At 44.0% G+C, this 26,277-nt stretch overlaps 2 protein-coding genes across 3 annotated transcripts in view; one reads left to right on the top strand and one right to left on the bottom strand.

The window, feature by feature from the left end:
* The window catches only part of LOC126541770 (uncharacterized), a 30,374-nt gene extending 20,969 nt beyond the window's left edge, over positions 1–9,405 (top strand). Inside the window, exons 1-3 of one of the 2 annotated variants that reach the window (XM_050188702.2) lie at positions 7,140–7,291; positions 7,653–8,286; positions 9,280–9,405. In XM_050188702.2, coding sequence (XP_050044659.1) covers positions 7,289–7,291; positions 7,653–8,286; positions 9,280–9,281 — 639 coding nt within the window. In that variant the 5' untranslated portion in view covers positions 7,140–7,288 and the 3' untranslated portion in view covers positions 9,282–9,405. Of the gene's footprint in view, positions 1–7,139; positions 7,292–7,652; positions 8,287–9,279 lie in introns of those variants that run through there. The other variant, XM_072286739.1, reaches the window with a different exon arrangement.
* LOC129387391 (uncharacterized) overlaps positions 1–26,277 on the bottom strand; it is an 89,695-nt gene that overhangs the window by 49,958 nt on the left and 13,460 nt on the right. The gene's annotated exons all lie outside the window — the stretch shown is intronic.

A 26,277-nucleotide genomic window follows, 5' to 3' on the forward strand; every position in this document is an offset into this window, starting at 1 on the left:
GTAATGATGATGAAGATGTTGAATTAACTCAGTATATTGAAGTAATGAGTGACTACAATGCAAAAGTGGGGAAAACGCAGGCTGGGGAACAAGAAATTGTCAACTACGGCATCCATTCTAGGTACAATCGAGGACAGATATTGGTAGAATTGGCGGAGTGGAATAAGCTGTGAATAGTGAACACCTGGTTCGGGAAGCGTCCCAACAAAAAGTGGACCTGGAAAAGTCCTTTGGGGAATCAAGAAATGAAGTTCATTACATACTTTCTGCTTATACCAGCATAGTGCTGGTGGTAGAAGTGTTAGGTAGGGTAAAGTGCAGTGATCACAGGCCAGTGAGCTCTATGGTTTGTGTCAATATAAAAACAGAAATAATTAAATTGGTCAGGAAGAAACAGGCCAACCTCGACGCAGTAAGGGTGATAGCAGACTAATTTAGGCTGGTACTTGCAAACAAATATGCAGCCTTAGAAAAGAAAGGTGAAGATAGCATAGAGGTAATGAATGAAACTTTAACTAGGCTGGCTTCATAAGCAGCAAATGAAGTGGGAAGTAAGGTACCAAGGTAACGAGTAGGTAAGTTCTAACAGGTAACAAAGGGCCTAATAAAGAAACGACAAAGAATGAAAGTGACAAACTCAAGAGATCAGCTAGAACTCGCGGAACTATCATAACTTATCAAGAAGAAGAAATTAAGCGATATTCGAAATTATAGCGTGAGAAAGACTGAAGAAGCAGTAAAAAATGGACGCAGCATGAAAGCAGTGAGAAGGAAATTTGGCATAGCACAAACCAAGATGCATCCACTGAAATATAAGCAGGCTAATAGCAACAGAAATCTCGAAGATATAGTAAAAGCCGCGTAAAAATTACAGACTGACCTGTACAGTACCTAAGGCAGCCGCGATACTTCCATTTGAAGTAGTAATAAGCAGGTTACAGAGGCTCCTTCTATAACTAGCGATAACGTTAGAAGGACCTCACAAGATATGAAACCAGGAAAAGCGGCCGAAGTTGGAATAACAGTCGATTTAATCAGAGATGTAGGAGACATGCTTGAAAAGCTTGGCGCCCTTTGTTCTAAATATATAACGATATCGGGAAGAATGCCAACAATGTACTAATCCACAAAAATCAAGACGTTAAAGAATTGAAAAATCAAAGGCCGGTTAGCTTACTCCCAGTATTATATAAAATATTCACCAAGATAATTTGCAAAAGAATAAGGGCAACACTTGACTGCAGTATGCAGTCAGTCTCTCTGTATGGCTTTCATAGATTACGAAAAGGCATTTGATTCAGCAGAGATACCGGCAGTCATAAAGGCATTACCCAATCAAGTACAGGAGGCTTGCGTAAATACCTTGGAAGATATATACAGAGATTTCACAGTCACCTTAATTCTGAACAAGTAAAAAGATAGCGATAACGAAAGGGGCCTGACTAGGAGACACAATCTCTCTAATGATATTCACTGCATGCTTGGAAGAAGGCTTGGAAGGATTAGGAGTAAGTATCAACGGCGAATATTATATCTTATAACGAAAGGGGCCTGAAAAGGAGACAATCTCTTCAATGCTACTCACTGCATGCTTGGAAGAAGGCTTGGAAGGCTTAGGAGTAAGGATCAACGGTGGATATTTCAGAAACCTTTGGTTTTCAGATGACATTGTCGTGTTCAGCAACACTGGAGACGAGTTACAACAAATGATTGAGGACCTTAACAGAGAGATTGTAAGAGTGGGGTTGAAGATTATTGTACAGAAAACAAAAGATAATGATCAGTAGCCTGGCAAGAAAACAAGAGTTCAGGATCGCCGGTCAGACCCTAGAGTCTGTGAAACAATACGTTTACCTAGGCCAATGACTCACAGGGGATCTTGATCATGAGAAGGAAACTTACAGAAAAATAAAGATGGGTTGGAGCGCACACGGCAGACACTATGAGATGCTGACTGGAAGCTTACGATTATCATTAAAAAGAATGGTGCGCAATCAGTGCATTCTATCAGCGCTAACAATGGGGCAGAAACTTGGAGACTGAGAAAGGAGGCCTACAACAAGTAAAGGACCGCATATTAGGGGTAACATTAAGAGACAGGAAGGGATCAGTGTGGATCAGAGAGGAAACGGGGATTGCCAATTTTCTAATTGACATTAAGAGAAAGAAATGGATCTGGGCAGGTCATGTAATGCGTAAGTTTGATAACGGGTAGACCATTAGGGTTACAGAATTGGTGCCAAGAGAAAGGGAAGCGCAGTAGAGGACGGCAGAAGACAAAGTGGGATGATGAAATTAAGAAATTTGCAGGCGCAAGTTGTAATCGGCTGGCGCAGGACAGGGGTAATTGTAGATCCCAATGAGTGGCGTTCGTCCTGAAATGGAAATCAAACAGGCTAATAATAATGATGATAATAATAATGGTGAGTGCAAATTTTATGGGAAGTCCGAAAATAGAATGAATTGGTTGCATTTCACTAAGGATTGAAGCAAGAATGGCCTCTGTTCAGACTTTATGTAAAGCGCATTGAAAACGACTGGACAACAGCGAATTAGGGCTTCACTTAAAATACATTCGTAATGCGCAAATGATGCCACAGGAAGTACCGGTGCCACAGACGAGATGTGCAACTAGCGGACAATGCAGGAGACTTACAGAAACTTGCGAAAATATGTGGTAAGGCTGAGAAAAATATACGCCTTAAATTTAGGGTATAGAAATCGGCAATTCTGATCCTTAATGAACAGACAAATTATTAGGTTGTATCAATTCAACATCAATTCATAGACATGGTCAAGCCATATAAATACTTCGGCATACAGAGAAGCGAAAGAGACTTGCTCAAGCAGACACCAAGATAATGTGAAAATAAGGGGAAGCGGCAGACAGGAATATGACAGGCGTAGACCACATTGGGGCCATTGTGAAGATGAAGTGGCACGCGCAATCTCGAATAGATTAATTGTACCAGCGCTAACGTTCCCAAATACAATTCTGTGATTAAAATTCGATATCTTGTCGTTGATAAAAGTTAGCCAAAAATCGGAAGTCCGGTTGACTTTTGGAGCTCGATGCTCACGAAAACCACGAATAAGATTGTGCAGGGTGAAATGTGTTGGGCCTTGTCTGATGTCAGACAGGCACAGAAAGAAAATCAGTTTTGGATAAAGATGCCGGAACATAAATTAAAATAAATGGGGCTGAAAGTGCGCCGGTAACTGTACCTCAAAAGCGTGGACACACAATAGAGGAAAAGGTAAAGAAATTTGGTAACCAAATACAAAGTAATTGAAAGTGTAGATAGACAGTCAGGAGTCATCAAACATGAAGCGACAGAAAGACAGACAGTAAATGGGATGCAAAGAGCGGAAACAAAAAGACAATGGCAATTTACAAGAGTGGCAAGAAAGAATTTAGAAAAATAAATCTGTACGATAACACAAAGGGCAGTGCTTTGTTAAGTGAAGAGTACGCATTTGGGCTGGTTGGTAAGCAATAAACAGTGCTCAACAACAGCATGAAGAGGCGGACGGAGACCCCAGCGACAACCAAGTGGTTGTTAACAACACTTGTTTGTTAGCCAGCGCTGTGGTCTGTGCCCCTCTCTTCATTCTGTTGTTGAGCGTTGGTTACTGCTTGTTATTTGAGGCACGAGCTGGTTGCCTGAGGACTAAAACATACCCGATGAGATATGCGCAAGAAGATGAGACATGTGTCTGCTTCAGCCAAAATCCGGCGAGAGCTCAGCACATCCTGATGCAATGCAAATGTATTCACCCAGCGAAACCCGTAGGTAACGTACACCTTCCAGAAGCGCTTGGACTTAACGTGAATGGAAGTACCAACCGGTCAGCATTCGAGACAAGCAAGAAAATTTTAGAGTATTGAGGGAAAAAAGCCGAGAAAATATCCATAGGACCGGATCCGCTGCGGGCATAGGTAGCGTTATAAATTAGACATAGAAGATTGAAGGAATAGAAAAAAAGATCAAGTAGACCGACAAGATTAGGAAGATGTATACGAAATGTTACAATGAAAGGCATCTGTGACTACGGTGACTATGGCTTGGTGACTATTTTCACCGCCCCGTATGTAACAAAATGCCAAAAATAATTTAAATCATCATCATCATTACTATGAATACAATAGTTAACGAGATACACAGTCTTGAGGACAGCCGCGCTCTACAGTTCGACCTGTCCTCATTCTCGGAATGGTGCCATTTAAATAAGCACATTTTAAACCGTAATTTTCTCATATTCTCTTGAATCAATCGCTTAATCAATCAATTTATTATTATTAGACATTATTACAGTTGCGAAGGAAATGTAATACAGAAGGGGGTGCCAAAGTAAAAACTGTCAGGGGGACGTCCTCTTATAACATGTATAGATGTGTAGAATATGCGATTAGCAACGAAGGTAAAAACAGCGGGGAAACCAAATCATCACATTAGAAGGGAATAATCAAGCATATGGTAGTTGAAGATAACACAGAAATAAGCAAGAGTATTTTAATATTGAAGTACACATGAAAGTAGGAACATTACAGTTTTGAATATGAATACAATGATTATAGAACTTCAACAGTGGCAATCCAACAAAGCAAAAAAAATGACAAGCGGCTATTAATCTAGTAATATAAGCGGAAAAAATTATAAAACAGGACTATACTATAATAAATATATATATATATATATATATATATATATATATGTATATATATATATAAATCATAAAATGCAATATTATTATCGCCTTGCCTCATTTTTTAATCATGCACTGTTGACGAGGGTTGCTGAAAGGACACTTCAGTGTGCTTTTTGGTAGTATGTCCAGCTTTTCCACCCAATCAAAGCACGTAACATAACGAGGCCTGTGCCCGCTAAGTGGTGTCGGCAGACTTACAGGAGATTTCTCTATACCTCGCTTCCTTTCCTTAAATATTTACCATCTCTCCATCACCCTTCACCTGAACATACCTTAGTGGGGTAGAATGTCACAAGCGATTCATATACAATTTTCATTGAGCGTGTGCCGAACAAGCTTGTCAGTATATATAAGCATCGTCTTCTGACCTTTTCGCACACTACAACTTCTCAATTCTTGATAATTTACCCACAGTTCCATCATTTCGCTGTCGACGCGTAGTCGTAACGACATCATCTTTTTATGCAAAATCCTTCGTGCAATAATTGCATGTTCGGATCTACTAGCTTCTCGTTCACTGCGGGATCCGCGGGCTACAACCAGGGAGCATGGGCGCTTCAATGTCCCTCCTTCTTTCAGCAGACACAGTCCCCTACGCAAAATGCAAAGTCTCTACTACTATTTTCTCAATCTTGGTATCCTGCAATCTTCAATATCTTTCAATATCAATATATTCCACAACTTCCAATCTTTCAAAATCTTCTTATTGCTCAGAGCTTCGGCCTTCCTCTTAAGCATTCTTTTCTAGTTGCGCTCCACTCCAGTCTTCTCATAGTTTCTCTGTCCTTCCGCCCGTCTTCTCCGTCTCTCCATTGCATGTTATTGCTGTATTGTTCATTAGGTCGCTGTTTGTCCTCTTCTTTTTTGATCATCTTACTGTGCATAAGCACGGGTACCATAGTATTGTAAATAAATTTGAATAATTGTTTGAGGCAATAACTGTGGTATTACTATTTCTATTGCTATGGTCATAACTATCTAAAAATCAGGCTTCTGTGCTAGCCTTAAACGTTGCTTTCTATATATTTAGCGCTTAGCTTCTGACAATGTACGCATTGCAGATTACTCGTGCGCTACGTCTGCTGCCATTTTCACGTATAATGCTTCTTACTTGTTGTTGTCGACATGACTGCACCAAGATTTACGTTACAACGTCTTAATTTTGTTAGTATATATGAAAAGAACAGACCACTTGTAGTTCTTTTTAACCTTATTTATCTATGCGTACTTCCTTATTTCAAGCCAAAATAGCAACCCCTATTCCACCAATACGTTACATTATGTGCTTTTTTATGAAAGAAACTGCTTGGACACGCAGTGTTTTTCATAAAGTAGCACATCATTTAATGTATTGAATGAATACGCGTTCCTCAGGCGAGGACAACTGACCTATGCAATATTGTGCAGAAGGCACAGTCGTTTCTTACTCCTTCACGTCATACGCTACCAAGATGAAGGACACTGGTTTAACAGCAAAATCAAAGCAGAACTTGTACTGTCGTAGTTTTGAAACAAGTTGTAAATACATTACATGGGCATAAATATCAGCGGGTATTAGAGGCTCGTCCATATTTGAGCTTGAATAATGTTTAATCAGGTAAGCAGTCACTCCACTGGCATATGTTAGAAAGCAAGGAAAATGAGTTGTCAGGAATCGAGAAACCCATGGTGTCTTCTTTAGGCGCACCGTGCTTACCTTCATTAAGCATCCATCTATGCATGCATTCCGTGCTTTCACTTACGCACTTACCGAAACAGAACGTGATTCGCGCCTCAAACATATGCTACGCAGAAATGCGTGTAGCCATGCCACACTGCTGATAGCCACAGTAAGGGTACTGTTGGCGTTTTGTAGCCGCTTGCGACGATGAGGCCCTCATTAAAAGGCGCCATATACTTGTAGTGAAAGTGCTAGCACCGCGTTGTGTAGTTTATTACTATTTTTTCAACGCCATTGTGACTTTTTTTACGCAGGTTGCAGAGAGGATTTGCGTTTCCTCGCGGGTATATACAACGGCGTCATTCAATGCAACGATGCGAGGCACGCGCTTCTAAACGATGCAGCCCACGGCGTCTTAGCGTCATCAGTGACTGGCCAACATAAAAGGCTACAACTTAAGGCGCGTGCGATGGGCAGCGCGTGATATATCCTTCCCCGCGCCTGACCTTCGATAGCAAAAATTTTCAGCGGTCTTTATATTCTTCATGCAGCGTCCGTATCCATTCCGTAAGTCTTGACTATTAAGAGACTTGCACGCCGCCGGACTGGTTTTCTTCGGTGCAATGCATCCTCGCGATGTGCTGCAAGCACTGCCAGGTCGTTGCGTGTTACCACCGCTTCCTTTTTTATATATATTATTCTCCTTGCATCTCATTGGACTGCAGCCCGCGTGGCATCAAACGCTTAGTGCTTAGAAGAAAGCGCGGACACTGGAGCAGTCGCTATACCGAGGCGGATTCGCTTTAGCTCTTTTCAAAGGTGAGCTCTAGCGATGGTGTACCTGTAAGCGCTTCGTATAAAACGAGCTATACATCAAGGACACGCGGCAGTTCGGCCGATAGGAATACGAAAGTCGACATGGTAAGCGGATGTTTTATTCGCATTTAAACGTTGGGTTATCTCTGATAAGATAACCTCACTTTACACTGCTCAGCATACTACCGTGCAAATTTAAGCCTACAACTTGTGCGCACACCAAGGCATAGTCATGTGCATGCCGAGAGTTTGGATTATTTGTTTGTTTTCATCCGATTATAGTGCTTTTCAGAGCAGGAAAAAATTTTCTCGCACAGTTACGCCGAAATACTTGGCATAAAAAGGTGGCTGTGTGTAGGCTTTGCGTTAGTTTGTTCACTCGAGCTGCAATATCAAGATTGTGGATTGAGTTAAGCTTAAAACAGAAACTTGGTCGTCTACAGACCTGGTTCCTAATATCTTCCAGATCCGAACCTGCATTTTTCTCGCTCTCGCCGGCCCTGCGCTGTCCGGTTACATCGGCCGCGGTTTTGGCCTCGGCTACGGCATCAGCCATTTCGGCGTCCAGCATGGGATCGGCTACTCCGGCCTGACAGGCTTCGCCCACAGCATCGGCTACGCCCCAGTGGTAGCGTCAGGCTACACGCTCGTTCCGACGTACACGGCTGCTGTTCCTGTGCCCGCCTACCCCGCTGCTCATGTAGTGGCTGGGCCGCCGACCGTCACCCACGTTGCGGCGCTTCACGCGGCTCCAGCTGCCGTTGCCACCGTGGCCGCTGCCCCAGTCGTAGCCGCCGCTCCGGCGGCAGTGACCAAGGTGACTGCGACATTCCACGCAGTACCACACGTGGCAGCTGTGGCTGCTCCAGCGTCCGTGGTTGCGGCCGCTGCTCCTTTAGCAGCCACCACCGTCCACCACGCTGTCCCTACCGTCACCACCGTCGCACATGCAGCGCCAACTTACGGCTATGGTATCGCTGGCCTCGGCTATGGTGCTGGAAACTTCGGCTACGGTCACGGACTCGGTGTGTACGGCCTCAACTACGGCTACGGTCTTGGCACAAACCTGGACTACAACGCACTCGTCAGGAGGAAGAAGTGTAAGTTCCACGTATTCGCTATTGCTGCGTATGTTTTAAACGAATGAGACTCATGGTAGCGGACACAGAGAGGAGCGTAAATGCGAAGGACCGAGCAAAGAAGGCCCAATAAGATTATCAACTGACAACTGAAGTTTTATTTAAGAGTTCCGAGTGAATATGCATGCGCACGAAATGAAAATAAGTGTTCCATAATGTCACAGGAACAATTCAAGAGAATTATGTACAACGCATCAACAATTGTTTATCATATAGATAAATGCAGTCTCTCTCGCAAATATACTGATCTCCAGTTTACGGAAACCTCACTGCATTTCCTAATGAGAAACATCTGTTCACTAGCAGCGTTGCTTGTTGCCCTTACAAATATTTGAATATCATCTCTAATCCATCTATACTGACTTGCTACCTTATATTGCTGACGAGATCACGCTATCATACGGACTGGGAGCAAAAAGCTGAAGCGAAGAAGTAATCACCCATTTATAGTGGCAGCACTCTCAGCAAGAACAGCTCGCATATGTACTAGAACATTCAGTGCTTGTTATTTTAACATGTTTCTGCCGCCTCCTCCTCACTGCTGTAATCCGATTTTACAGTTTTCTGTCAATGTCTCCGCGCTCTGAAATTCAGTTAAACTCGAATACTTTTTTATTAGAATGATGCTCTGAAAGAACACGCTGGAGTTATCGAGGAAGATAAGTGAAGCATAGGCTAAAACATGCTGTGGAGAGAAATGCGTTGCGCAGAGCTGCCGATTTTTATGAATTACTTTTTGGCTGCCAGGTTTAGGTGCTGCCGCAGCTGTGGCGGCCTTCCTCATTGACTTTATTCTAACGTAGGCAAATAATATAAGTAAATGTAGTATTTATTGACTGAAGGCGTCAAGAATTTGCCGGATATATTGATGCAGTCAACATTTAAAAGTATGAACACATGTGCTATTTGATGCACAAACAAACTGACGCTTTTTTATTTTGATTTATATTGCAGAAATGGAGCTACCTTTTGTACATACCGTCGTCTTGCTGAAGACCCACGAGCTGACATCATTCTTTTTATCGATGTGGTATCAATGCCAGTCGTCGATGAAATAAATGGATTTTGTTCATATGGTTCACTAAACGAATGACTTTCTTCTTTCTCTAGTCTTATTAGCGAAGTGATCTTGGAAGCGAACTGCTTTAGGGGGACATATTTGACGTGCTCAAAAGCGTTGGTGCAGTAATGTATAAGTTTTGTGTTAACTTGTGCCTCTGCAAAGAATAATAACCTCGCACAACAGCACATGGGCAGGAAATATCCTTCAAGTGGCAGTTTGCAGGTTTCTCACTGTACAGTGCACCAGACTGAGGAAGAAGAGTATGCGCTGTGATTGACAAGCAACGCTCGTTGCAATGATTTTATAAATGATCAAGAATTTACAAGGAGCAGGATGCTAAAAGGCAGTTGTGGTAAAGCGCACTTTTAAAAATAAACGTAGCTGCTCTAGCGGCGCACGAAGAAGGTCTTTGGATCGCCAAGAATTCGGAGGCATCTGCACGGCGTCCAGGCAGCGTCGTCTAGGCCTTAGTAGAATGGTCTGGTTCCTGCCCCAGCAGCTGGGGCCAACCAAGCCGTCAAGCCTAAGGTCATGTCTCGCTGAGGCGCCGACGCCAACAGCCAGGACCATAGTGCTCGGCTTCCCGTCTGGGCACGCCAGAGAGGCAATGAGTGCCAGAATTTCTCGTTGCGCGTCAGCTAGTGTGCAGTGCTGAACATCGCAGGCTCGGCACCGGTGACTATGCACTCTGTTAACTGCAATAAGAAGAGTCGCACCGCGCTAAAGTTTAGTATCAGCATCAATTTTGTCTGCAAATGGGAAATTTGTGTAAGAGTTCAAAAGATGTATGTATGTGTTTTTGCTTCATGTGCGGTTGGCGTTGTATTCTCTGTTGATGTGTTTCTGCGCTACAAATGATGCTTCTCTTGTTGCAAACTCCTTGCGCCTTTGACTGGTCATTCTGCGATGTGGGGCGGCAGGCCAGGTTTGGCGTGGCAGTGGGTATTCTTGTTTTACTTTCAATAAAACCGACAAACTGGCGAAAATTCCCGCCATGCGTCTATTCATGTACATCCAATCGCAGAGCGAGTAAGCGCAGCTAACCTTTACTAGCACTAAGCACCAATAGTTGCCCTGAAGTTCATAAAGTATAAAAAATCTGAAATGGGAACTGTTGATTATTTATTATACTTTTGTTTTGAAATTATGGGGTTTTACGTGCCAAAACCACTTTCTGATTATGAGGCACGCTGTAGTGGAATACTCCGGGAATTTCGACCACCTGGGGTTCTTTAACGTGCACCTGAAGCTAAGTACACGGGTGCTTTCGCATTTTGCCCAGATCGAAACGCGGCAACCGTGGCCTGGATTCGATCCCGCCACCTCGTGGTCAGCAGTTCAACGTTATAGCCACTGAGCAACCACGGCGGGTATTTATTATAATTCGATCATGCTCCGTGGTTACCCACCCACTTGAGTTATTCTAAGGCGCCCCTGGCTTCGCATCACATTCAAATTGAAGATCGTGGTACGTTGGCAGCAGCGTCCTCCTAGGAACAAGAGGAAAGTCTACCCTGCGCAAAGTGCAATGGCAAAAAAGAAGCGGTCAACGTGGTACATCTACTCTAGAAGTGTGCTGCGGCAGAAGGCATTCGAAGAAGGCACCTTCCTCGAGGACCTCTACCACCTACGCATCCGTTTAGCCGGCGGACATAGATTCAGGGACCCAATTTTTATTCAGCAATCTTCTATATTACAGATTCTGGCCCCTGTCCCCTGGTGTAAGACTGGGAAACCAACCTAGTACCCGGACACCAGCAATCCATTTTTGAAAGAAAGACGTTTTTACCGCCGCCACCTCTAAGGCCATCATTAACTTTACGGACGCACCTTGGAACAGAATGACTTGGTAATTATTCTTTTCTCCTATGCTGGATACGTGTGTTTTGTCGGAATGTCGTAGTTTCATTGGTAAAGTTTATCACATGAAACATATTCCACTACCAATGATGATTGTTTTCGGTAATACTCGCTTCTAAAACATTATATGCTCAGTTAGAAGAGTATGAAAAATGTGGCTGACACCCAACTTCTGAAGGTTGAACATCATTCTTGCTATTAAATTCAGAAGAAGTTTGTGTAAAGTGGTAAAGGCTGCCCCTCGTTTTCTCCTGTTTTTTTGTTTTTTATTTTTTTAATGCAGAGGAGCGCCTAGCTGTGGTTGGTATGATGCTGTCACCACAAAATGAGCAGCTTTTGAAGCACCGTGTGAGAGCGAGTGCGTCCCAAGCAGGAGTATGCTTTAAGCGCACGGACCTTCAGATAGAATTCTCTTCATCGTAGAATTCATCATTCAACTACTCTATTTCGAGTGCATGATCAGGCATTTCGCAAAGATCTCCAGAAGCTGCTGTCGTGTGTTAGCTTAACGACACATAACTTGGCCGCTTCATAACTACACTGAAACTATTCCTTCGGCGCTGTAAGCTCAGTTATCAGTTTTTACATGAGCTCTGTGGTTACTAGTTATCCGCAGGAACAGAGGCTAAAATGCCATCTTTATGTTAGTGATCTTTGCTAAAAATCATAAGAAGCATAAGATGCATATTCAACATGAATGGCGGAGTTCATGAAGACTCGCATCAACTTTTCTATGAAATGGATGATCAAGGTGTGGAGTGGGCTCTGCTGCTTGACCAGCTTTGGAGCTCTGTGTGGTCAAAAATGACCGCTTTACTTTGGTAAATTTATGTTGAAAGTCCTTTTTGACTGCATACATCTCCCGAATATTATTCTCGGTTGTTTTTATCAGAAACTGCTGCGCCGTGGCGTCTCTGCATAAACATTATAATTTGTAGGGTAGGGCTTTCGCAGGAAATAATGATCTCAAGAGTGCGAAGTCGGGCTTAGTTAATTAAGCGATATTCAGTGAAGGAACGAAAACGGCGTAGCAACAGGGCCAATAAAAAATAAAACAGCAGAGGCAAGAATGTTGGTTCCTCTTTCATTGGTCTTTTCGCTTCGCTGTTATTAATAATCTCAATTATTATTGATGCCAGGCAGATGATGCTTTCATTTAAAAAAAGAAACTATATATGTTGCTTTCATTTACAGTAGGCTTTTTATGCAGATCAAGCCACGAACGTAATCATGTGTTTCACTACGTCTCCTAATTTCGTGTTTCGGAAGGCCTTCTACAAAAGACGTAGTGTGTAGGGCAATAACTATCTATATAACATTGCCAATGCAAAATAGTGTTTTGTGGTAGGCCTTCGACTAATGCATTTCCAGCAGAGTGACATGGTCTCTCCTGTGAAAATATTACAAGGAATCCTTACTTTAGATAACCCGTGCGTCTGGTTTACCTCCCTGCTTTTCAGCTCTTTTATCTCTCTTTCTCATTCATATTTTAAACTTTGGACTAGAGCACGACATGCTCTTCTTTCGTTTCTTTCTCAACAAGAGATTCATTTCTGTCTGGCCTGTGGCACCAGCTTCTGAAGACTCTCAACATGTTATCACGTGGTGTGAACAAGCACTTCTTTAACAATTTAGTTGCATTGCAAGAATTGCTATGCGCGTCACATCGCCCAATTTTCTGAGAGCTAGTAGCATCGATGGGTCCAGGGGAAGGTCCCTGGCGCCCCTCGCATCCGCCTGCAAAATATGCGGGCTGACAGTAATGAGTGTGCAGGGAGCCTCCCTTTTCATCATTGTATGTATGTTTTGATGAGCCACTTCCTCTTGAACGTGCATGCTATGGAGTACCTACAGTTACGCCGTTAATAAAAGACCCAAATTCCGAAAGTGACCAAAATGACCGAAAATGACGAAATCGCCAAATGCGCCAAATGACTGCTGTGGTAATCTCATTGGCCGTATTATACAATACGATGTATAAGATCCAACCAGACATAGTACCTCATTTCGAAAGTGACCAATATGAGGGCTGACAGTAATGAGTGTGCAGGGAGCCTCCCTTTTCATCATTGTATGTATGTTTTTATGAGCCACTTCCTCTTGAACGTGCATGCTATGGAGTACCTACAGTTACGCCGTTAATAAAAGACCCAAATTCCGAAAGTGACTAAAATGACCGAAAATGACGAAATCGCCATATGCGCCAAATGACTGCTGTGGTAATCTCATTGGCCGTATTATACAATACGATGTATAAGATCCAACAAGACATAGTACCTCATTCCGAAAGTGATCATTGTCTTTTTTATTCTTTGGAATAGTAACGGATAATTGTTTAGGTCAATTTCATTCTTCGCTCATCAATGCATACTGAGGACCGTACTAAGATATTCGATAAATAAAATGGCCGACCGTGATGGACCTTGGATACTGAAGATTTGCTTTTCTGTCTCTAATTTAATCTATCGCCTCTTTGCAATCGTGTTGCAGCGCGCTACAACGTATTTCGGACGCTGTGAGCTGCAAGAGCACGTATTGATCAACAATGCTTCTGTTAATGAGACGCGATCGACGGTGCATATGAACAAAAAAACGTAATTAGTGGCGATCACTCCACGTACTTGAAGGGGTAGATGCAAAGAGTCACTTCAAGGGATATTTTTTTTTAACAGCATGGAGGAATCGAAGAGCTCGCCGCGAGCCGTCGACAGCGCATGCACACGCCTAATTCAAGGGTGTCTGCAAATATTCCGTTCATGCAGCGTTTAGGGCGCCTTCTTGCGCGGCGGACGGAAACGCGCAGTGCATAGAAATCTTTCGAGCCCGGCGATACGGCGGTGCGTGTTCTTTCCCCAACGTTGCCATAAATTAAATGTTCATTCGCTTTCGAAAAGTCGTCCTTCACTTCATCTTTAGGTGCGCTTCTTTACTTCTCGGCAATACCGGCTAGCTGGCACCGCGCCGAACTTGGTAGAGCGAAGCGTAGTGATATATTACTCGCCAAAGGAGAAGTAATCCTACTTTGCCTTCTTTTGGAAGAGCTTAAGCCTTTCTTTGTTTTAATCATACCGAATAATACAGAGCGCCGTTGCAAGCACTCGTTTGTGCCAGTCCGTAACAACGCACCAAGGTAAGGTAGTGCCGGAGACTGAGTCGCCGGCGCATAAGGTTCTATGTTCTCCATCTTCCTGATGTCCAGGTGCGTTCGAACACAACGGCCGAATAATAGACTGTGAAAGCCGACCTCGGAAGCAGCCATATCATGGTGAGAGCGATTGAGTCTTTTATCGTGTTAGCATTCTTGGGGTGGTTCAGACACTTTTCGTAGGCCATGTATCTATGTATTTATCTATTTATGTTTGTTTCCACCTATGTTTTTATGCGACCGTTTTCCCGCTTACTTTGGTCACTGGGCAGTTTATGGTCGAATAGGTAGTGCGTCAGGCTATTAGGTAACAAGGTTCGAGGCGAATCATCAGGTCAACTTGGGTCACTCAGTGTATGGCAATTTGTGCATTTGGGCTGCTCTTCAACGAACATCTTCCACGCATAAATGGTTCACTCTAGACGCGGGACTGCAGTAGGTACAACTGTTCGAAGAAAGTATTCGACGCCGAGGTAGAGCACTGGGCACGTGCCTCTTGGTCAGTGCTGGTTTTCAATTAACTTCTTTGACGCCAACTTGTGTAACCTCGTATGTGCTACTGCTAACGTAATGCTCTACAGTGAAGACATTTAAATTACGGTTCTGCTCAGAGTGAGGTAAAACATATTGTTTCTTGAGGGAGGTAAAGTAGTCAACACCCTATGTTCAGTGTCCCGATGACGACAGTTACCGTACAGTAGCGTATAGCGAAACACTGTCCGAAGCCATTCTGCAGCGCTGCGATGAGGAAATACCCCAGAGTACGGTTGGCTCGATAGATCGGCCGCTAGAGTGAGCCATTGGACTATGGGATTATGGAAGAGCCTTGGGATATGCAAGTGTTGGTGCGGCATAGCACTCCCAAGGGGCATGCGAGCCGTTAAGTTAGTGGCCACAGTGTTAGCAGGGGGACAGGCCCCCAGGAGTAGACAACGGCGGAGGAGCTTACGTGCGGGGTCAGCTGTGTAATAAATAGCCTGTGTCTGACAAGCGAACAAGGCCTGTGGGGGTAGGGGTTAGAAAAAAGCTTTTAGGAAGCCTCCTGGTTAGTATCATTGGCCAGGAATGACTGACAGGAATGAACGAGCAAATCAGCTCGCCTGTGGGAAGTTATTTCAGCCTTACGAGATTTGTGTGCCAAGTCCGGATCGTCGCACGCCGAACACTGTGTGGACGTTCTTGAACAGTTCGACTATAGCCTTTGATGGGAAAAGAAAGTGATTACCAACTCCTAAGGTTACAGTTTCCTTCATGATTCAAAGACGTATGAAGTTCACTCGTTTGTTGCCGTAGAGCTTGGTTTGCTTCAAGTTCACGAGAAGCATGGTTGCAAAAAAGAGGTGTTTAGAGATCCGTTGTCTATTCAGAATAGTTCCGTGTGAGCCTTCTTCATTCCCAGCTACATCGAACAGCGTCTGCTGAAGATTCTTTTCTCGATATTATCTTGCACTCATGCGCCACGTGGAAAACAACGAAGTTCAATGGTGAGAGTCAAGCGCCTGAGAACTGGCTTGTTTAATCGCATTAAAAGTAGGCGCTAAAGCTTTTGTGAAAAATCCACCAGAATAAATCATGCTGTAAAAATATTGTTCAATAGAAGAACCCGTGCACAACCCACATCACGCTGACCTAATGCCGCATTCCAGCGTGTGGCCAGCCTCATCGGATTATCGGGGAATCACGAAGCAAGATAAATGACCTTCGTGAACACGGTTCGAAGACGCTGAGAAATATTATTTTCTGTATTAATTGGACTTTGAACTAAAATTAAAATTTCTGTTAATTAATTCGCATTGATAGAAGTTTAAACTATGTTGTATCGCATTCGGCTAGATGCAGGAACCATCAGAAACTCGCTGTATAAGCTATGGCAAGTTCAATAATCATGTGCTTGTGGTCAACCAAGGGGGGGGAGGGGGAGCACTCGATTCGCGCTAACTTCACAGCTTTATACCCTGTAGAAGTGAGAACTGTGTGTCGATTTCAGCATTTTGGTCAATATTTATAATATTGTTATTATTCTATATGAAACTCAGGGAATGATCGTGCAACAAAGCTTCGATGCATTCATAGTGAGTGTGCATTTGAACCTTAATTAGTTTTCAAGCATAACACTGTAGTGTGTTATTATGGTCCTGAGTATTTATTTGTTTTTAATGTACATGTGCATCCATGTTATCCAAGTACATCTCCATTTCTTGTGTAAATTCTTTTGCGTTACTCTTTCTTCCATTGCTCATAGTGGCTCAGCCGATGCAGAAGCGAGATGGCGTATCAGAGGCACCTAAGTTCTCAACCTCCAATGTCATCCCCCCTGCCCCCCTTCCCCCTTCGATAAATGCGCTTATTTATGACTTGAGAAACCTATTCTTAACACGTTCGTTTAGAAGTTTGGAAACGTCTTAAATGATGGGTCTTGAATTTTGCTAGAGCATTGTTTCATAATATATTCAACTTGGCGGAGTGTAAATGTGGCATTCTTTTTTCCCCTAGATTTCAACGGTGCTTCTAGTGCTGTCGCTGGCTACCGGCACGTTCGCCAGTTACATCGGCGCCGGCTTCGGTCTCGGCTACGGCGTTAGCCACTTCGGCGTGTCTAGGGGCATTGGATACTCTACCATTACGGGATTTGCCCACAGTGTTGGCTACGCTCCGGCGCAGGGCTATTCTCTCGTTCCCGCAGGCTTAGCACATGCTCCTTCCATACCATTGGTCACGGCACACGCAGTTCCAGCTGCGTCTTCTGCAGTAGTTCCTGCAAGCGTGACCACGGTCACTACGACTTACCATGCCCCAGCGACGATTACAACAGTCACTACGCTGACGAAGGTGACAACCACATATCACAGTCCAGTGGAGAGTACAAATGTGCAGCTGTCTCCTTTCTATGGGCACAACATTGGGGACCTCGGATACGGCACCGGAAACTACGGCTTCGGATACGGCCTCGGATCATATGGTCTCAACTACGGCTACGGGCTCGGTACACCTGTGCAGTATCTGATTCTCCTCCGCCGTCGGAAGTGTGAGTAAATCTACACAGTACGAAGGGAAATCGATCAACAGAAGAATGAAAAGTTTATAAGTGAAGGTGTTATTGAGGCTAAATGCCGGAGAGAATGTTCGCACCAAAGCGTGACATCAAAACGTCGATGAAATTTTATTTCGACCACCACTGGAGCTCGAGGGGTAAAACTTAAATTGTATATTGCACTTGTGAAGAGTAATGCCTGAAAAACTGTATTACAAGTAAGGGCAATGAGGCACCTTGTGGTAAAATAGGAAAACCCTGATATTTGACATTTGATTCACTAATTACCCGAATGTGCGGGATTTCAAGTGTTCCCGAATTTTGAAGATGGATCTTTGGAGAAAGAATGCGTGTGAAAGAAAGGTGTACGTCAAAAAATTCTACGAAGCACGTGGTGGGGGAGTGCGCAGGAAATTTCTTAATTGCTCTAGGATACGTGATAAATCTCCTTCATGCTGTGGAAAAAATATTGTATTTGTTTCTGTACACAGTCTTCAATAATTTTGCATGAAACTTAGCACAAGTATACAGCACACGGCCTGCACTTATAACCAACTATAGGGAACCTTTTTCTGGCAAAATTTAAGAGTTCATTATCATTTTTTCGTTGTTGGGCCTTAAATAAATACTTGACTTCACCTTAAACTTTGCAAACCAACTTAGTGAAACAAAATTGTCAGCAAACCCTACACTTCCCAATGTTATACCTTAATAGACACACGGCCACTCTCATTTTTGGTAACATTGAAATGTAGGTGTTCTGTTCATTCTATTTCCTATATTCTCTTGCAGAAACAAGGGACGACGTGAAACGCGGCACAGGCTTATCCACGCCGAAAACATCATTTTATCAAACTTACAACCACATTACCTGAACTGGAGTGAATTTTGCAAGCTCAATAAAGATTTATCTAGTCTGTTAAGCCAGGTGCTGTGTGTGTATGTACACTCGATTTCTCCTGTAACATGCGGTTTTGTAGAGAGGGGTCTGAATAAAGCACACTCTTACCACCCATGAAGTGTCTCACGTTTGAAAAGAAACAAAAACAAACATAGGTGTCTGCCTAATAATTTCTTTGCTTGCCTGGTGTCTGTAAGCGGGTAGCAAAGAAAGCGTTTGAAACGCGTCAATATTGGCTGATGTGGTGGTGTAACAGAACATGAAAGACTCAGTCTTGTCGCATACGTGTTCGAACACCACAGCTAAGCAACACCACTTGTCGTCATTTGTGTCAATATCAATGATGAAATCTACTGAGCACTTGAGGCGTAGCACTAATACTGGCCACAGATAAGAGCGGGCAAGCGCGCACGGGGAGGCCGGGGTAAGTATAAGGTAAGCTTTTTATTTTCTTTGTTTAGATGTATGTTGCATTAGATGTCTGGTGCATTCGAATTTTGAACACTATTGTAATAACATAGTCGTAACAATACGAATACATTCAAAAAGAAGTTCGCACGAGCAGCTTACCAAAGTCGTAACACAAATACTTTTACTTCACAATCCAAGTTCCCAAGCTGACAAGTTCAATGGAATGCACGTGAAAAAAGATTGGCTGACGATTACAATACTCCCTAATGCGAATTTTCAGCGTAGCTGTTGCGGTGTTTTGAATTCGCGATGTATTGCGGCACAGAATTCCATTCTAAGCGACAAGGTCATCTGGGCGGCGGCGCCGAGCCTCTGCTCGACAGCTCCTTTAGCATTTACGGCAGACGAAGCGCTTCCACCGGTTTCGTCGCTCAATATTGTCCAGAAAACACTGGCTGACACTATCTTGTGTTAGGATTTATTGTCACGTGGTAGCGACAAGAAAGAACGACACAGTGTCGAAACTGTGAGTTGTAAATTGAACTATTTATGGCGCGAACTTGTGCCTAGCAAATTAGGTAACACTCGAGCACAAGGACAGAGGCGAGCGGAGCCGATGATCGTCGAAAATTAGATCTGCATGTCAAGCACGTCGGCTTTTATATATGACTCGTCGAAGGTTCCAGTGTAACCGGTGGTGCCCGTGCGTCGCACGTAGAGTCAGATCACAAAAGGCTTTTTGACAACAGCCAATGGATAGAACCCTCCATACCATTCGATAAACTTCTAGTACATGCAGGTGCGTCATGCGTCAAAGGATAACGTTTAGCATTTGTTAGCCTCTGAAAATTAGTCATTGAAGAAGGATAAATGAATGAACAGACGACTCGAGGTACCCTGGTGCCATCTCGCAGCGATCGTCGCAGAAGAGGCCTTGTGCGGCACTACGTATTTCTTCTCTCGCTTTCGCCATACCCTCGTGATACACTTTCCGCCTCATGCTTCGGCTACATCCTCCTCCTCACATTTCCTCCTCGCGCTCTCTTCGCTATCGCCACCTTTCATTAGCCGCTGCGCTCCGCGCTGCTCTTTCATCCTTCGATGTTGTGTTCGTTCACTTCGTTCGGCTGGCGCTCGCCACAGGGACGGGCGCCTAAGGGCTGCGCTCTGAAATCTACATAAAAAATACACACACGACGACAATAACAGGCACACACACACAAATACAAGAACGTACAAATGACAAATAACATGCACCGTCACATCTCTGGGATCCACGTTGTAACAAGTGTCGCAGATGTCGATGCACACGTGTTTTCGCTCGATTGCATTCTTTTCCTGTAATTCACCGATCGTGGCCAGCCGATTTTGGTAAATTTGGCGTTCAAGAGAACAAACAGTGGACAAAGGTGGAGGAATGTGGAGCTCCAACCAAGAAGCGCGAAATTTCAAACTATTGAAAGAGAATCGCTAGATTGTACCGGCCTAGGAGTAAAATGGTCAGCTTTAACGAAAAAGGAACGTTGATGCTGCAACGTGCAATACAACATCAATTGGCGATGGCACACGCAAAAAGTGAAATTATTACTCAGTGCACAGGGCGAAAAAAAGTGTGTGTATGTCCAACTGATAAAGCGGTGTATCAGTAGTTCACAAACTCGAGTGGCCCTCCGATATAGCGTCTCGGTGAAAAAGAACGTGTTCGGGTGCCACAGATTCACGGATTACGAGCGACAAGACGCGCTCTTGACAACGAAGATATAAACAGCTGTAGTCTACACTCGTAATAGTCCGGATAAACGTAAGGTTCTCGTTTTGGAACGCTGTCATCAAATATTGCCGTCGTGAATGTGTGCAGAACTACGAACTTCACTGAAATATCGACGACGAGAATTGGTTCAGAAAAAAATTGGGGATATTTGCCGTCGCTTTTACTGTTTCCAGTCATACAACACTAGCTCTTGTGATCTGTTTCTTTCTGGCTATCGCATGGCTGCACCTCACTGACTAGCGCCAACAGACGGCCCGGCTGCACATCGAACTTTCCTGCAAACAGATGTCGAGGTTCTTTAGCGTGTAGAACAAGTTACAGAACACGCGAGGGCTTATTTACGCCGTCAACGACCTCAGCTGACCGGCAAGGTAGTGCAACATCACATAGCGTCTAAACGCGTTAGCTGTCAATGAAAGGATAGCAGAAAGCGACACCCGCTCCCTCTTAAAGAAAATTACTGAACATACCACACCGGACACTGTGCACTGTGTCGCCGGGTCACTGTGGTGGGTTCTAAAATACTCCTTATTTTATGCCACCAGAGATAAGCATTTGTTTTCTGCAATAAACAACATAAGACAAGAAGAGCCCCAAGCCTAATGAGTGGCTGTGCTGTGGGATCACTGTTCAAACCCCACCATCGAGCACGCGTATTTTTCATTTGGCGCAACTCTTCTATCGGCTCGTGTATAATGCGTCCTGGGGTAAAACGCGTTCTGTTTATTTATGAAGCTTAAACGCATGCGCTATGACCCACTGAGACTGCCTGGTGGAGCACGAAAGAAAGATCCAATTGAAATGTTACAAGTTTCAACAATAGTTCGGGCACAATTGTCAATCTTCTCAGTGTACATCCAGAACTCCAGAACGAAGCAAATATGAACTGATGGCTCTTGCACTTAAGACAGTTGGGCGTGTGCTTTTCTTGCGCCGACGTTAAGCGCACAACGCATGTTTAATCTGTCGTGTTACTATGTACGCCAAGGACCGCCAAGGACCGAATTATAAGTGCGAAAACGTTTGTTGCGACGAGTCAACTTCCAGAAAAATGACCAGCTTGAGTATGCACTCTGCCAAGTCCAAGCGAGCACGCAGTGAAACCTTGGTTACAATTGCGGGGATTATGACTATTTGAAGTACTGGCCCTCATGAAATTGCGTTTCGATTTTGTTTTCCCAGTCATACTGTCATACTTGAAGATAAAGAAACCGAATTTTTCGAAAAAAAGTGCACCCGAGCATTGAAAGAAATGCATTAATTTGCAGTTCGCTCCTGAAGCTTGAATGAGAAATACCGGAACTCTTTGTCAGAAGACTCATTGTGCCTACTCCAGACCTTACAATCAAACGATGCGTGTATATGTGAAGTCGTGTACACGGGAAATGGAAAACGACGTTTCGTCACTTTCGCCTTGGTATTGCCTAAACTGAAATCGCCTCGCCGTGTGCGTGTCGAATGGCGGACGAGATCAGCGTCAACGCGATATGGGCTGTCCCTGCTAAGCCCGCCACAGGCGGCTACTAGGGCTGCCGAATAGCGCACTGTGCTGAACTCAATTGCCACTTGCGAAAGCAGTTCGACTGTGGCCCGTTGCTGTCATACAATTTTCCATGTTCATTGCTGGAAAAGCTTTTTTATTAGTATGCGCATGTGTTGAAAACATTCCGGAGGACTTCACAGAGTGTACCGGGTTGATTCCTGCTTCGATGTTTGTCTTTCTCGCTCCATCTTATATGTGCGAGTGTTCGCGCATGCTACACTGTCTTTTTATTTATAGTTCATGTTATTTAGCATTATTTTTTTCTTTATATGAAATTCATATTTTCTAAATGAATGAAAGCTTCCAGCCGGAGGCGTGCTTCATCAAACTATTCCAGTGTGGCGCAACATTATCATGCCCATGTAATGTTGCTTTAACGTCAGTGAAAGGCTGGCGTTCGAAACACGGACTCAATAAACAACGAAAGTTATGGCAAAAACGACGTCATTTTCGTCCTTTGTTGTTTTCATTGCTTCTTGTGCGCATCTTTGTACGGCTCTTTTGCGCAAGTTGAATGACTACCAAACTGATCAACTTCTTGTCGTTCAAACGTGGTTTTGCTGCACGTTGAAATCTTATTGACTAAGCCCATACGTGACGAGCTTGGTACCTCTTTGTTAGGGTAGCGGATAAAGCAGATGCAATTATAGGTCGAATAACAGTGAAGAAAAAGACTTTCAGGAAGGCAGGATTTTTCGCAAGCCTGAAAGAAAGCCCGCTCGACTAGTCGCGTCGCACTTATGGCGACTTTTGAGGGCTTAGGAAAAACTTTTATTTAGCGCTTAGGGAGCCACGGGAACATGGGTCGGGAATTTTTTATGTTTGCCCTGAATTTCATAATTGACAATTTCACTCGATGATATTTGTGAAGTTAATTAATTAATGATACCTGATGTAATGAAGTCGCTTAATTCACTTGCTGCAAGCGACAGCAAAGAAAAATGCCTTGGCTTTGTGCAACTACGTAGCAATCTTATATATTCAAATTTTGGCAGAAGTTACGTAGGACGTCCTTATATAAACCTTGTCCAAGCCTACTTCGAGCAGTTAGCGTACCGTTTTTTATTGCAATATAAATTACACGGATACTCCAAGCGAATTTTTGTCCTCGTCTGTGCCTTCGCCGTGAGGATCCGTATGCATTTATGTCTATGTATGCTATACACCATGCCATGCTGTATGAGATGCGGAACATTTGGGTTATACTGACACACCATTCTATCAGTAAAGTCCCTCATTTCATGTTTGACATTCTACATAAAGTTATTCCTCAAGTGTTTGAGAATGGCAGCCGACAAACAAATCTCAAGAAGCAAAACACCGACAGCGCATCTCTTTTATTTTATGTGTCGATACCTAAATATTTAAAGTGCGAAACAATAACACAACCTGAAAAAGTTTTAACGTTAACACAACCTCCGGGATCGCCCCTGGATAGAAGTTCGAAACATACGCGAAAAGGAACAGCAAAGGTGAAGGTGCTAAGGAAGACGTTGGCTTCAGTTAATCAATATAAATGAAGTTGTCCAATGACAGGATTCAAACACAGGACTCCAAGCACAACTCGTTTCTGCTTAGCCAGCTTACGTTTACTTGAGTTCATACTGCCACTACAGCTACTGTCAGGACTGGGGGCTTAATCCCATCGCTCGTGATCCATTGTCAAGATTGGAGTCGGGCATGAATTAGAAAGTAGCTGGCCCATGCCGTCGTCCAACTTATCCACGCTGAGGACGCTGATGAAGGGAAGGACTGCTTCTCATCGAGAACGAGGAATATGGGTTTATTTACAGTATTTATATCAGTCTAACAAGACTGTTTGAGAAAGTACGTCAGTCTAACACGACTGCTTGAGAGAGAGTGACCTGAGCAGCCGCACAACAACGGTTTTTAAACACTCGGTCCTCTCCCGATACAAGGTGATGCGAACGTTCGTTTCGTCATCGCAAAGTAGCCGCCTCCCCGCAGGACGGTCTACACACACAAATGCACACACGTTCGAATGTCCGGAGCCGACGTCAGAGGGGCCCCGTAGAACTCGCAGCCGTTCCGGGTAGCGCGTTGGGGAGTTTGGGAACAATAGTTGGCCCGCCGAACTCATCCCGTCACAACGGCGATGAGGCTAGAGGTTGGTGGCGGTTTCAGCACAAAGCCTGCTTCATCGAACGCATCCTAGCTGAAGCGATGGAGAGTGGGGGATGCCGATATTGTTCCCCGACACAAAGTCGATTTAGTCACGCTGTGGCTAGAAGTTGGCGGCGACGCTCCCGGAATGTTGCCGCCATAGTTGTAACTGGGTGGCAAACTTCCACTGCGGCTGGCCGTTCTTTACACTACGAGTCTTATACTTAGTGTAATGTTCTAACATGTTACTATCGCATTTATTGCTTACTTCTAATGGAGAAACTGCGAGCTTTCATAAAATTTACAGGTACTTTAAATTTGAAAGTCCTGTATTTGCTTCCTTTCTCAAGGAAACGTTCTGTGCACCACACTGTAAAACAGCGGCACCTAATAAATAACCAAACGTTTCCTACCGGCAGTGGCTTATGACCTCTTTAAAATTCTGACCGTTGTCACAGTTCACTTTGTACGGCAGTGAATCGAACAGATGACAAACACCTGGTACACGGCGTGCCTAATCGTCGCACTCTTCAACATGAAAAGACTTGTCCGTCGGATTCGTACCGTGGGATTGTGCACGTATTGTGCAAATCCTACTCTCCTCTGTCCTACGGTCAACCCCTCTACGCAAAGGAAAGGATTCCCACGCATGACCCTCTGCGTAGTTTGACCCCACGTGTCCTGACCAAGTCCTCTACCACGGAGCAGCAGAGAATGAGGTTGCCCGGATGGTTGAGGATATAAGCAAGCCAGCGAGCTGGCACGTGTAGACACATCTTCTCTATCCTCGCGCACAGGTGCACGAACACTCAACGTTTCTGTATTTTTTGTCCTGGAGCGATCGAATGCCTCACGCGTATTGAACCATTAAACTTCTGTTATTTGTTTTTACACCAACACCTATTTCCTATCGAATTCTCTCCGATCGTCAACCTGGTTCGAGCACCAATCAGAGGCTGTTGAAGGTCACAAAGCCCAGTCTCCATAACACCGTGCTATGCCGCCATGATTTGTTCCGTAAACGCGCACTTACGTGTTTTGAGAATTGTTTTACACTTAGCACCGCCTGCCGCAAGGTGTAGATTCGGTTCCACCCAAGGCAGCACAAGTGCGTAGAAGCGGAGTTAAATTGAGAGACATACGGCACCACTTTCTTTATATATACACGAACTGCTTGCTGTGCGTCTGGCTGACAGTTACATTGCGTGGTGAGGCGGTGGCCCCTTCGAACTCATGACCATGGCTCCCGTCCAAGTCTAGTGTAACCTGCGGCATTCTATCGTGGCAGATTTTCTCATTTTAAATGCGCTGCACACAAAAAGACGTCGATCTTCAACGCTCCTCGACGCACGAGACAAAGACATGAATATAGACGAGAACGGAACACGAACATTTATAAACTGCAGGAAACAAAATGCATGCGACGAACACCGCTAAGCATGAATAATCTTAACAAAAACTGCACAAAAAATACGTATACGACCGAACCTGTTGAAAAAGATACATAATTTTTAGACTTAAGGGTAGTATTTCCTGCAGCAGACCACGTTTGCTGGGAGTATTAATCTGGCGCCGCGAAGTCATTACTTAAATTTTTTCTCTGATGATTCCAAAGTAGTCAGAAGTGGCATACATACTTGACTGTTTAATCATGCCAGCAAAGGGTACCACATAGTTTTTAGAAGCAAGTATCAAGACTAAAAGAAGTGGTGTAGGCTACGAGTTTTATCACAAGATATTGTGAAAAAGTAGCAAAGTCAATTAAAGGCATTCCGAAAAGTGCGACAGTTGACGACGGTCCTGAGACGAGAAAGAATGTTGTTTTACTTCCTTGTGTGCATAAGCCAGCAGATGGATTAAAACGTGGAAAGTAGGTGTAAGGTTGGTGTTGCTTTTAGTGTAAGCCACAAGCTTGGTCAGATTTGTCCAGCCGTCCACACAAAAAAAAAAATGAATGGACTGGTGAGTCACAGTCGTGCAGGATGCTCTGTCAATCATAAAAATACGTGGATTGCAAAATCGAAGTTGTTGATAGAATACCGTGCTGTTGTGGAAACGTTTACATAGGGCAAACAAATCGATGTTTAAAAAGAAAAATCCAGG

This window comes from Dermacentor andersoni, chromosome 3 (assembly GCF_023375885.2).
Source record: "Dermacentor andersoni chromosome 3, qqDerAnde1_hic_scaffold, whole genome shotgun sequence".
Taxonomy (NCBI): Eukaryota; Metazoa; Arthropoda; class Arachnida; order Ixodida; family Ixodidae; genus Dermacentor; species Dermacentor andersoni.